Source organism: Andrena cerasifolii, chromosome 3 (genome assembly GCF_050908995.1).
Source record: "Andrena cerasifolii isolate SP2316 chromosome 3, iyAndCera1_principal, whole genome shotgun sequence".
Taxonomy (NCBI): domain Eukaryota; kingdom Metazoa; phylum Arthropoda; class Insecta; order Hymenoptera; family Andrenidae; genus Andrena; species Andrena cerasifolii.
Window position 1 is genome coordinate 6860656 of NC_135120.1, and position 14425 is coordinate 6875080.

At 40.9% G+C, this 14425-nt stretch overlaps 1 protein-coding gene and 1 long non-coding RNA gene across 2 annotated transcripts in view; one reads left to right on the forward strand and one right to left on the reverse strand.

Moving 5' to 3' along the window:
- The window catches only part of LOC143367127 (uncharacterized), a 277661-nt gene that overhangs the window by 99372 nt on the left and 163864 nt on the right, over positions 1-14425 (reverse strand). The gene's annotated exons all lie outside the window — the stretch shown is intronic.
- LOC143367038 (farnesol dehydrogenase-like) lies at positions 9012-13869 on the forward strand. The gene is made up of 5 exons (XM_076808649.1): positions 9012-9376; positions 11868-11994; positions 12859-12991; positions 13470-13613; positions 13730-13869. The coding sequence occupies exons 1-5, from the start codon at positions 9028-9030 to the stop codon at positions 13787-13789; spliced, it is 813 nt and encodes a 270-aa protein (XP_076664764.1). The 5' UTR covers positions 9012-9027; the 3' UTR covers positions 13790-13869.

Here is a 14425-nt window from a genome sequence, read left to right on the forward strand (position 1 = left end):
ATAAAATACAAACAGTTTTCGTTTCTTCAACTATTTGTCTACATTTGTCCAACCAAAATTTTCGTGCATCCACCGCTCAAAAAAAGTTGTGACCAAATTAAAAAGTTCGTCATCAGCACCCACATCAACATTTTTCAAGGGAAAAAGCTGAGAAATGTCCATTTTTCGTGATTTTGCAATTTATAGCATATTTTGTTGGTGGCAACTGGAATTACAGAACTGTGGAATCATAAAGTTTGAATGCCCACTCTGCACTGGAACAAAACACGGAATTCCCCTATTGTTTGCCTAAGCATAAGCTTCTGTCAAGGTAAAACAAGAAATTATGATAAGGGAATGGCTGTTTCTCATTCAGCAAGTGAAGGAAATGCGAATATTACGTGATATTTTTTATCGAACCGACTACATTATATGTAATGGCTGTTGGTGGAATAATCTCATCACCATTTACAGAAATGACGAAGCAGTAATAGAAAAGAAGGAGAGTTCGAACTTCCCAATAGAGCAAAAAGAACAGAACTCCTGCTTATTTGAAAAGCAATGTACGGAACCCTCAACAAAGTTTTACGATCCTAAGGCTTAGCTATTTTATGAGACGCTGTCTCATGCATGTCTCATACAAATAAGTAAGAAATAAAATATCTGACAACTAATAAAATGAGTGTCTTTCCTTATTTTGATAATAATAGAAGTGGAAATTTCTTATGATGCCCTGTTCGAACCTGAAAAAAATATTAAAATAATGTAAAATAATTATTATTTTATTGCTTTTTTTTCTTATGCCTCATTAGGGTATAGGGGTGACGGAGGAAATACGAGCCAGTTAACGAAAAGTCAAAGTATTGAATCAATCGGTTGAAATATTTATTAGAACCTTTGGTAATTCTTTAAACAAGTAATAAACAATAATATAAGAGTGACCTTTTTCACGTACCACCAACTTAAAGTAACATTTTCTTGAAAAAGTAGTTTTGGCCCACATTGCTCGCAGGTTGGGGTAATGAGGGCCACACAAGTCTCCATACAAAACGCAGAAAATTATGTAGCCCAAAACAAAATTAAAATCTTTTCTTCTAATATTAAGAGGATAGCAGTTATTAGAGATCCATAATATCCGTACAACAATCAAATTTAATGATTTGATTATTGTTTGACGAATTCTAATTAAGTGGATACACTTACAAGGGCAGAACAGGGTGTGGTAGACATCGATTTTGATGAGGCTTGGCAAGATGGATCTATGTTGAAAATAAGTAAATAGGTGTCCGAGCGTTTAAGCCAAGAGACTTTAATAATAAAGATATTTACATGTAAATTATTAAACATTTCATAGTGGCCGTGGGGTTTTTGTGAGGGAGTCCACTCTGGGGACGTCGGGGTGCCTTTTGAAGATTTCCCCACGTTAAAAAAAAATTATAAATTAAAAAAAAATATTTTTTATAAATTGTTTTTTTAACGTGGGGAAATTTTCAAAAGACACCCCGACGCCTCTAGAGGAGAATTCACTGGGGGGGGGGGCAGGGTAGTGTGGGATTTTTACCCACTAAAACCCCACGACCACTATGAAATGTTTAATAATTTACATGTAAATATTTCTATCATTAAGGCCTATTGGCTTAAACGCTCGGGCACCTATTTACTTATTTTCGACATAGATCCATCGCGCCAAGCCTCATCAAAATCGATATCTATCACACCCTGTCCTCCCCTTGTAAGTGTATCCACTTAATTAGAATTCGTTAGTAATTATTTGGTATATGACAACCTGTGCCAACTATTTCCAAGTTTTTGGCAGCTGTAGCAACAAAAGCTGTCACTATTTAAAATTTGTGTGGGGTAAGGAGCCGCTTGACTCTCATTACCCCCATGAACGTTATTTTATTTCTGTAAAAATAGCAGAATAACATTTGAAATAAACACAAAATTGAAGTTATCATAAGAAAGCTTAACTATGGATCTTTAAAATATGGCCTGAACAAAATATAATAGACAAAGGTTTTGTACTATTACCCGGTCGAAAGAAGATCCCCAAGAGGCGGGCTCGGGTGATACAGTCCGTCGCTATGACGATTGGTCAAATCACCTATTTTGGCACACTTTTAAAGACGCGACACACGAATTTTGGTTATTGGCTGAAGTAGGCACATACATTGTCGCGCCGCGCGACGAACAGAGCGCACAAAACACATCGAGATCGAGTGGAATAGAGCGATCTGACCGACGAACGCCAAAGCAATAGCGTAGGCATCTCAGACGGTTAACCATTAATATATAATAACATAAAAATTTCCTTATTTTTCACAATATATTCAGGAAAGTATTATCATTGGTTTGGTTAGATTTTTCTGATTAAAATAAGCCCAAACGCAATCTCGCACAGATTGTTTAAAAAATAAGGAAACTTTTATGTTATTATATATTAATGGTTAACCGTCTGAGATGCCTACGCTATTGCTTTGGCGTTCGTCGGTCAGATCGCTCTATTCCACTCGATCTCGATGTGTTTTGTGCGCTCTCTTCGTCGCGCGGTGCGACAATGTATGTGCCTACTTCAGCCAATAACCAAAATTCGTGTGTCGCGTCTTTAAAAGTGTGCCAAAATAGGTGATTCGACCAATCGTCATAGCGACGGACTGTATCGCCCGAGCCCGCCTCTTGGGGATCTTCTTTCGGCCGGGTAATAGTACTTACCTACTATTTCGATGCAAATTTTCGAGAAATAACAGGAAATATATGCTAAACACACAAAGTTCTCTGTCACCGGTACGAACGCGATTAGCGAGACAAACAAATGCCCATCGTCATTGTTGCGAGGAGGGATACCTTTGGGCGGAAATACAGTATTTCCTCGTTAGCGTCTCGCTGGTCGGGACCGGTGTTGAGCCCGTATCGTGAACAAAGCTCTAATTCCGAGTATTCGTTTCTCGCTTCTTTGTGGCTGAAGGGGAGAGCGAGATGGAACACTGCCTGCGCGGCGAGCGTGCGCGATGGTCGCGCACGCAAAGAACAGAGTGTCAGGCGTCCCAAAGACGGAGCGAGACAAAACATCGACGCGTCGTCTTCATCTCGTACCGTCCTCGCTCGCTTTCAGTGCCTCTCGCTCGCTCTCCTTCCATCTCGCTCTCGCCTTCGCCGGACAACAGTGAGACAGAAGTGGTGGGGATAGCGAAGAGTCCGTGTCGTGTACACCAAATCAAGTTATGAAGAATGCAGATAAATTCATTGTTCCTTGTTTCTTTACTGGTGGATTAAAGTATTAAAACTTAATTTTCTCGTTAAAGCTGTATTGTGACATTTCCTGTTTTTCCCCTTACCTTTCATTGTAAAGACCTAGCTTAGAGAATATACTTTGTTATTTCTTACCCAGAGTATTTTTTATTAGAGTACAATCATCATTTGAATTTCCACTGTGAGATAAACTCACAGAGATACATCTTTACCGCTCGAGGAGTATCGCATTATAATGTTACGAGGCAAAATTAACTTTCCTAGTCGCTCCCGGTGTCACCCAGGCACCGGTTCGTCTACGACAACCAACCTCCTAGTGGCCTCCAGTGTCAAGCAGGCACCGGTTCGTCCACGACAACCTACCTCCTAGTGCAGGCATGCACAGGACCCCCAATTCCGGGCGCGAGCGCACTTTCGAGCTCGAGCTCGAGCTCCGAGCTCGTCCACGGACAAGCGAGTCCGCCAACGGAGTGGGGAGCGGCTGCAGTAGTGGGAGCGGAGCGTGTAATACACAGGTTGCCGCAGGGGTCTCTATACTAAATCCATCCTAAGAAAAACCCTAACATCCATACCGTTTTGTGAGCAATCTGCGCAGCCCCCCACTACTGCTTACGGGCCCGACGCAGGGCGATTGTTCGTAGCGCTTTACCTGCCGGGTTCCCTGCTTCTCCAAGGGCGGGACGTGACCGATGTCAATGTCAACACTGCAGGTTGCGGAACGGCTGACAGAGAGGTAACAGGTGGTAAGACGGAGAAAAACGTAGGCGGTTAAGTGGGGAGTCGGACCAATCAGCGCCTCCTTAGAATCATCCCCGCGCGAACGAGGTTTTTCTTAGGATGGAACAACTATAGAGTAGAGCTGTGCGAGTACTTGAATATTCGGGCAGCTTGAAATCCGAACCAATCCGGGACTCGGTTTCCAAGCCGAGCCAGGTACCCGAAAGAACCGAGCGGCTCGGATAGAACCAAGTACTTGAATTTTTTTTCAAGCGGCATTATCAACTTTTTGCTTAACAATAGACAAAAATGTATATGTCGTCAGTACTCATTTATAACAGCTCTCAGAGAGTCCGCATTTAAAACAAAAATAGTACATGTGATCCTACTTCATAATATATACTACTTACTTTGATAGGTATACTGGATAATCTGAAAACAAATTTTAAAGTAGCGCGTTAAATTTCGGTCGTCAACTGATATATCTTCAAAAGGGCTGCAGTTTAAAATTTTCAATTATCGGGAAATTGTGCACAGATAGGTTACCAACGAATTGCACTAATTAGATTTGGCAAATAAAAATCTTTGTATTTGGAATTTTGGCCAGGTTTTCGGGTATTTTCGCCACTGTGCGTTTGTTTCTTTCCAATCCGCCCGGTTTCTTTCGAGCCGCTTGGAAAAATTCAAGTACTCGGTTCTATCCAATCCGCCCGGTTCTTTGGGGCCGTTTGAAAAAAATTCAAGTACTTGTTTTTCGAGCCGAACCAGGCTCGGCTTGCTTTTCCCGAGTACTTGAACAGCTCTACTCCAGAGTTTGACGCTCCGAAAATAAGGTACATTTTGGGGAATTTTTGAAAGAAAACTATTGAGTATTATAATTCCAAACTTTGTACTTTTATTAATTGAATTAATTTTGAAGAATGTGTTCATATTTTTGTACGCAATAACAGTAATTTGGTTCAAAGATATAATGGTAGTAGTAAGAGGGGTTTGAAAAAAAAATTTGTTGCTGGGAAACATGATTTTGGCTGTCCTAATTATCTGAAACAAAAAACGCAAAATTTTTCTTAATCTATATGAGTGTGGTTATCGCATGAACTAAAATGAATGAAAAATGTTGAAAAACACAAAAATGGTTGTATTTCAAATGAAAACATTAATTATTTTGGAATAACCCCTTTTTTAAACCCCTCTTACTGCTACCATTATTACTTTGAACCAAATTATTATTATTGCGTACAAAAATTTAAACATATCTTTCAAATCTCGATTAAGCCTCCGTATCCTGTACCTGAGTCAATTTTGACTCACCGCTTGAGATCGCTAACGCACACAGTGGCGGATCTGTGTATGTCATTTGCGGCCAAGCCATTATTTAGCTGTTGGGGGTGTCATAAAAACATAAACAGGACCTTTCCGATACCTGCGATGGAGCAACAATCGGAAGCTCGAGACAATACCATATTTTTCTTAAGCCGCGTATTCACCTGCGCATTCGCCCCGAATGTGCATTCGGCGCGCGCCGATTTTTTGCCCGTTCGGAGCTCAGCGCGCGTTCGGCGCGCATTCGGCGCGCGTTCGGGGTTGAGTGAAATTTGCGGCGTCCTTTTCATGGTATTGTTCGGACCCGAATGCGCGCTTTGATGGACTGCCAACAAGCGGATCGACCCGAATGCGCGCTGCGCCTCGAACACGCGCCGAACACCGGACGAGCAAAAAATCGGTGCGCGCCGAATGCACATTCGGGGCGAATGAGCAGGTGAATACGCGGCTTTAGAGAAAACAAAATGGGCATACGGCCTCTGCAGCCATACAGTTCTCCACCACGAGACCTTATACCGAGGAGTGGGGAGTGAGCATACTACGGTCGAGCTCGAGGGTGCATCGACTGCCCTAAGGCAGACTTAATGTGCACCCCTGTCCTATTGGCTCCCAATGTTAACCAGGCACCGGTTCGCCCATGGACGTAGCGAAGGGGGGGGGAGGGCAGGGGTGGGCGCTTGCCCCCTCCTGACACAGGAAAAAAAATTAATCTAATATTACAAAGTAAAACTAAATTAAATTGTAAAGTAATTCCGCATTACACGACCCCGGTTATATTGGTTCCTACCTATGTATATAAATTGTAATAATAAAAATTGTTTCACTATTTTTGAACGGCTAACTTTCGAACGGCACCCGGTGTTAGCCGGCACCGGTTCGTCGGTTACTAACAAACTTCAACAAACAATCTCAAATCCTCGGCTTCGCAGCCGCCAATTTTATTGCCCTTAGCCTCGTCTCCGTAACATGAACATGCCTCTTAGTAACTTTTCCTTATAACTTAATCGGCGATCATTGTTTATTAAAAAGATATTAACCTTGGTCACAGTGGAAAAATAATACTTTTTCAAGAATTTATTTAAGACAAAGTACAGAAAAGATTTTGAAATAAAATATCTGAGGGCAAAAACCATTTTTTTTCAAAATTTTGTTAATGCAAGTTTGCAGCGCTTATTGCAACATTAAACTTTTGTTTGAAAATATTTCTTCTGCTTCTTGTACTTTAGGAGTTATACGCGAAAAAGTGGGAGTGTCTGTTTGACTTTGAGGTTAGTTTTCACACCATTAATGGGAGATAGAGTACGAATGAAACATACCGTTGTTCTTGTCTTGAGTGACTCTATAAACCCACAATGTTGCGTTCTAATCGGTGAGAAAGGGTTCGTGGCGTTCCCGTCTGAGCTCGAAAAACTAAGCAAAACACAGTGCGCCTTTGTCGAAAATCCCTTAAAAGTCCTTTCTCACCCCCCTAAAGAGCCTTAGAGGGTCAATCCACTGTGAAGTCGTGAAAAATTGTCATTTTTTAGAATTTATTTTTTTGTAAACGGAATGTCCAACGTAAATAATATTTTGTCTACTTATTAATACATTTATTGACAATATAAAAAAATCGATTTTAAATTTTCAACAGTTTTTTTTAAAATATATATCGCACTGATGTAGGCGCCTTGAGAAAGCGATCTAGTGTCGGTGCAGGTGGTTCCGGGAGAACGACGCGTTTGAAACAAAACATTCAAAGTGTGCTGTAATCATTATGTGTGGGTTATCGCCGGAATCAGGATTATTTTTAGTGATAAGAAATTAACAAACTGGCGGTGATTTGAAGTTTAAGTGTCGAAATACGGTGAATTTTTCATTTTGCCTTGTGAAAAGTATGAAATGTTTCCGTGGTCCCGGCCATAGCCATTGATGTGCTGAATAACGTGTAAAAATTTCAGACTGATTGGTCAAATAGTTTTTTGCAATCACCTGCACTAGTTGAAAAAATGTTGTTTTGAGATAATCGCGTTTAAAGTTTTAACACAAATTAAACAAAAAATTTAATTTTTTGTATAATATAAGATAGCTTAATAAATACTAAAAAGATTTATTGTAAAAGATTTATGTTGTATCTACGCAGAAAAAAATCTTTAAAAATAGCTTAATTTTTCAAACCGGACTGACCCCTTAAATACATGATTGCACCGCGCGGCTACAGCTGTACCCCGGTCATTGAACAATGTCGTAAAATTGGTTAATGCCATATGGGTTATAGTGCCTCTACGAGTTATAGTGAGTTAGGTGTGAGGCCACTCCGCGGGGTCTTAACCGATATCGTGCTTGGTATGGGCCGCTAAACGTGACCTCTTGCAGGACTGTGTTTAGGGAAGACCAGGACAAAACCGGGGCCCTAAAGATTAAGTGTTACAATTTCGATTTTAATAAAATAAAAAAGAAATTGATTATCATTATTAAAAGACATCAATTAAGCTTTGCTACTGGCTATTAAAAATTCTCTCATTATCAGCACATATTAAATACAAATCCATTGTAGTAAGGTATATGTACAGCATTAGAACAGTTGTAATATAAATTATTTTATATTAACAACTTATTTTAAATTAAAATCACTGCATGCTTCAGGTAATTTTGGAGATTTTACCCTTTAGCACCCCGGTTTTGTCCGGGTCTTCTCTAAATACAGTCCTGCAAGAGGTAGTAGGGGGGTGTATTTAGCGGCCAGTACCCAGCAGGGTGTCGGGTAAGACCCCGCTGAGGGCTTCACACTTAAGTCACTATATCTCGGATAGGCACTATACATAAGCGCAAAAAAAATCGTTTTTTTAACCTCATAAAGATATATGCCCCCCCTAAAGGACTGCCAGCTAATCGGTTGCAACAGAATTCCTGTCCAATGAGATTGTTACGCACGAAAGTGAGCAACACTCTCGGAAAAGGAAGCAACGTTTCGTAAGGTATGATCTTGACTCAGAAAGTCAATACAGAAAGCAACGCGATACGAAGCGTATCGAATCGACGCACATTCAGCATTGTGAATGAAATTTGCAATAGGGTACCTATACTCCACGATAATCATTTATTTCATTTAAATTAAACTTCATAAACAAGTTTCAAAACGCATACTGCGTTATCTGTTAACAGAGGAGTAACTGAAGAGTCATCGTTAATCATTTTTAGGTACCACACCTAAAAGGCGTGGTAATTGTTGGATTACTATAATTATTAAAAGGCAAAAATGATTCAACATTCAGGGAAACCTGAATATAGTAAAAGATAATGATACCTGTGTAGAGCGTTTTTTTTGTTTCAATATCTGGCAACGGTGATAAAACAGTCCGTTGTTAGAGAAGAGCTCACTTCTGTTGGGTATACTGTCATAGAAAGACATTCCTTCCTAGCCGTTAAATAAAATTAAAATATAAAACTAAAAGGCTCATTTATTTAATAACTAATTTCCAATAGTAATTTGTATACTCTTAGCGATATAACGCGCATTCAACTCTGATTGGTTCAGCTGGGGTCTCGACTGTGCGGCTCGCCGCTCCGGCCAGCGGCGGTCCCACTAGTGCAAAGGAGAAGTATGTAGGGCCGGCTTTAAGGGGGGGCAGGCAGGGCGACCGCCCGGGGTGCCAAGTATGCTAAAGCCGCCCCTGGAAGTATGCATCAGTTTCTCCCTTGCACTTGGGCAGCCGGAGCGCCCAGCCGCGCACATTGGAAATCCCAGCATTAGGCTGTTGAGCAAGAAACTCAAATTACTGTATGAAGTATCCGGCAGATTACACCGACACATCAGTCTGTAAAGAGGTGTCGCGGACGATGGATCGTTGGCATAACAAAGTAGCAATCGTTACTGGCGCGAGCTCTGGGATCGGTGCAGCGACTGCTAAGACTCTTGTAAACCATGGTGTTAAAGTAGTTGGTATGGCGAGGTTGGACAGGCTTCAGGAACTAACCGTGACACTTGGCAAAGGCAAATTCTACCCCATCCAATGCGATATTAGGAAAGAGGAGGATATCCTGAAGGTGTTTCAATTCGTTGAAACAGAATTAGGCGGCGCTGATATTCTCATAAACAACGCTGGAGTTGGCAGTCTAATGCCAATCATTGGTAACAGACTTTTCTTCTAATCCTAACCTCATTTCTGTTTCTTTCAAAGTAACGATCGTTTAGATTGAACTCAAAATCGTAGGAGTTAAAGAAGATATACACAGAATGTTCACACTGACAGTCCGCATCAGTTTTTAGGGCTAACTCAGGCGGACCACTTTTAGAAGCCCACCACAACCACAAAACAGTGGTTGGGCTGTCGCTGGAATCAACCGCGTATGAAGTCCGACACAACGCACAACCGTGTTTGTGGTTGGAGTGGGCTTCTAATGTGATCCGTCTGAGTTAGGCCTTAGCTAGTTGCGATAATGTGATAAAACAAACCGTTAACAATAATCGATCGGTATCAAGTGGGCAACGTGAGGAAATACCAAACATTTCGAGAATATGTGTCACAGCAAAATCTGGGTGACATTATGTTTTTTAAATGGAATCATCTGATTTTGTTTGATAATATTGCAGGGAACATTAAGTGTAATTCCACGAGCATACTAAAATAGCAGCAGTTATTGGACTCGGTGTTTAAGTAATAAGTATATATTTTTAATCAGGGTTTTAGTAATAGTCCTTTGTGCCGGACACACTTGAACCATCACACTATTGTAAAGTCAATATTATCTTGAATGAAAGAGTGTTGCATAATGACATTCATTAAATTTGACACAATGTCCTCTACAATAATCTACAAAAAATCATATGGCTCCATCTTACAAAATTCAATATGACCTTGATTTTGCAAAGGAAAATAGTATTTTCCAATCGTTGATTGCTTTATGTTGTATGTAATACAGATAAATTTTTGTTAACAACTTTTTCCTCACGGTATTGCAAATAGATACAATGTTGCCCTGACCGTTAAATCGAATAGTGTGTACACTTGATGGTAGAGCTACAGTGAGTTCGTATATTTGGGAATTAAGAGACGGCGTCAATAGATGTAGAAAGACCGAGGGCCTAATTCTCGGTTCAGTACATTCTTTATTGGAATTAGTGGGGACTGAGCGAAAGTTGAGGTGTTCTAACTAAGTGATACCTGAGGTGATATCTTCTTAAAGATATACTCTTGTCGATAAGTCACCTGACACTTGTCGAATATGAAGTGAACCCGATAAAGGTCTGTGCATATGCTGTGCCGATAAAGATATGTGAACGACAACAATAATAAACATATTCAGGGAATATGCACTTTCCGTCTGTGTTTGGTGAACTCAATTTTCAATCGATAGATTATCATGAAATGATTATCCAGGGATAATCCAGACGTCTGCATCACTGTGCCATCAGTTCTCAAACGCGTCTCCAACAAAGAATTTATAGGTAAGCTATTCCGGCCAGAAAACACCATGCCAGAAAAGGGTCTTTCGCCAAGTACCCTTGCCACACAATCGCTGTAGAGACTGTAGAGAGTACAGTAAAGCTTGTGACTGCGGTAGCATCAAATGTATGTGGCGCAGGGGCACGTAATCGTCACATTCCACAGTGCGTCGAAGTATATGGGCGTTCGGGACAAAACTCATAACTTCTGAACTACAGTAAACATTCGTATTAAACCCGACAAACGGGGCTGGCGACGGGCGTACGTCGCGTTGCGGACACTATTCCTTGCGGACACTATTCCGTGCGGCCAATGCTGCGCGTAAAGGTGGAATCAGACGGTGCGTGAATCAGCGAGCTTGCTCAGCTCGTCCAGGCTCGGCAAGTCGGCTTGGCGAGCACGACTCGACGATCCATGACCGATCACACGGCACGCGTATCGGCGAGCTTGCTCGGCTCGCCCAGGCTCGGCGAGTCGGCGATCCATGAACGATCTCAGGGCGCGTGAATTAGCGATCTTTGCGCGCGAATCGCTGATTCACGCGCCGTCTGATTCCACCTTAAGAAAATCCAAGAGCGAGCGAGAGGGAACGGAACAGTTGACACGAAGTTGCCGTCGACTCTTACGTTCCCTCTCGCTCGTTCTCGGGTTCTCTCACTCTCGACCGAAGGGGTCCAAGAAATCGTGGGGATAGTCACCGAGCGTACTACGCATGGTAAAATCGGGGCTATAACGAGGATTTACTGTAATCAGTTTTCGACCTAAATACTCTAATACTTTTTTAAAGAGAATATAAAGATGTATCCATTGCCGTATAATAAAATATAGTTTCATTGTCTTGATCTTATAAAGATCATTATAGTATTTAAGCTGGTACACATAGGACTAACCAATGAAATGCATTGCATATAAGTTTATTGGATTCGCTACATTAAAACTGAAAGTTTCACGTCGTGTAATTTACCTTCTTAATTATTTTCACTCGTATTTAAATTATGATAATAGTCAAAGATGTACTACATATTGTTCTTACTATTAATCACAAATATATTTTTCACAAATATATTCTCATGTCGCAGAATCTCACAATACCGCAAAACAGTTGGCATGTACATTTATTTTTCAGGAGTTGAAATATGAGACGAGGCATAATGTAGATATTACATTTTGTTACAGACTCGCCAACTGAGGAATACCTTAAAATACTAGAAACCAATTTACTAGGTCCAACAATTTGTGCCCGAGAATTTTCTCAGTCCATTAGGAAGCGTAATGTACCCGGACATATAATCAATATTAACAGGTATGTCATTTTTTTATACATACGTAACAAAGATACGAAGTATCAACAATATAGTTTAAACAAGTGACTATATTGTGCGATCGTATTGTACTATTTTTAGTTACTTTTAGACTTATCTTTACAAATGAAACTTGAAAAATTCATAGTCACATTCATTCTTTTTGTCAATCTCAATGATTGACTTCTCTTCAGGGGCGGATCCAGAGGGGGTGATACGGGCGACCCCCCTAACCTTACCTGGTTGCCCAGTGCCACTATTGTAAGCTCACCTTCGCGCCTAAATTCCTGGTGCTATGAAGCACGCTTTCGTGCCTAAAACTCCTAACTCTCCTAGTGCTACGAAACACGCTTTCGTGCTTAACCTTCCTAGCTCCCAAAGTGCTACGAAACTCGCTTTCGTGCCTAGCCTCCCAGCTCCTAATGGTGCTACGAAACGCGCTACCGTGCCTAACATTCCCGTACAATCGCACATCGTCATTATCTCCAAACATCGCCACACGGGATGTGACACTACACCTCGTTCGAAGATCATTGCCGAACCCAATTCGTGACCTATACTCCGTGTCTTTTAAGAAGGAACCTACCGACCGACGAGTTTAGACCGGTTCTGCGCAGGTTGACGCTCATTGGTGCCGGGAGAAGCCACTATTGGCTGTACCCCCACCAACGCTTTCTTGGAGCCAATGAGCTCATTCTATATGCGCGAACCGGGTTCCTTCTTATATGACAGGGAGTATAGTAACGAAGCATTGCTGTATAACATGAAGTGAAAAGAGTCAAATTTGAAGGGATTAAGTTTAAATATCTAACTTTTCAGTGTTTGAAATCATCACTACACGTATGCATACTTACTATACTTTACAGCATGGCTGGACTGTATGCAGAAGCTATAGAGATACCAATTGGATTATACAGTGCTAGTAAATACGCTCTGAGAACGTTGGGTACGGAACTCCGTCATGAAATGATGCAAGCAAAATTACCCATTAAAATTACGGTAAGATTTCATGTACTAGTGAAATTCTTATCTCCATGTCTGGACACGTTCATTTATCAATATAATGGTCGACACCATGTTCCCTCAATGGAACCATGATATACATGTCCAGGTTTCCACCCCCCCCCCCCCCTATAACGTTCCTATATAGTGTAATACAATAACAAACTTTATTAAATATGTATTTTCTGCAATATATTTGAAGTAGGTACACATAGTAGTAGTAAATTCTACAATATTCAGTATAATATCGTTGAAAGTCCTTTTTTCAAAACAGGACGTGTCAAGAGCCCGATTGTACTAATTTATTGTGACTCTTTTCGTACATACCTCGTAAACTTACAAATTTATAATTAATGTTAGGTATATAATACTCAATGATAATAATGTAACGAAGGAATTGATGGTAATTGATTCAGTTCATTGTGTACGGTAACGAAATCATGAGATATTTTGTAATATGTTTACGTTCCAACAGAATATCAGTCGTGGAATGGTGTTAACAGAAATATTATCAGGTTCGGTTGAGTGGGAGAACCAGCTGAAGAAACTGAATCCTTTACAAAACAAGGACCTGGCTGATGCAGTGGTTTATGTGTTAGGAACGCCAGATCTTGTAGAGGTAAGCACAAATAAACGTGTTACGTTGCATTACGAAAAGTAGACAATTCGTGACATGTTTTGGAAGAATAAATGCCCCACATGTATACGTATGTACGATCTCAACATTCCTTTCAGATCCACGAGGTCACAGTTACATCAAGAATGGAGCAGTCGCTATTACAAAAGAATCAATGAATTGAAGTGTGTCTGACCAAGCTTATAAACCATATTTTTCAAGAGTTACAATATTGGATATCGTAAAATTGTAAGACTAATATAAAACAAAAACACGTTGTAAATACGATTATAAATATTAGGGTGCCACTTATTTTTCGATTTTTGATTTTGAAAGGAGTCCTCCCCCCCCTAGTTTTGTTCCTTTTGATCTAAAATTGCGCTACACCAAATTTCAGTTCATTCGGATAACATTATCCCGTGGCGACAACATGTGGAAATTAACCCTCATGTAACTGGATACCGGGATACCCACCTATAGTCGAATTAATGAAAGAAGGCGCCTTGAGACCGAGGCCAGAATTTGCGACGTTGCCGCTACTTCCGGCTCGCGATTGGTGCTTCCCCTACGCGGTTCCCTACGCCTTGGCCAATGACTTTCGACTACTTAGCTGTGGGCCTAGAGTAATCGTTGTCCTTGTCGGGTATATATTGCTATCCTCTTCCAGAGGGCGAACCCAACGACCTTCCCACAAAGATTTGACAGAGTGTCGAATGTTATTGCCTATTGCGGCACGCGCCATGCAGAATGAATGGCGGACAAGTCGAGGAATACAGGCTCATAGGATTCTTATTGTATTTAGTGTCATTCCACGG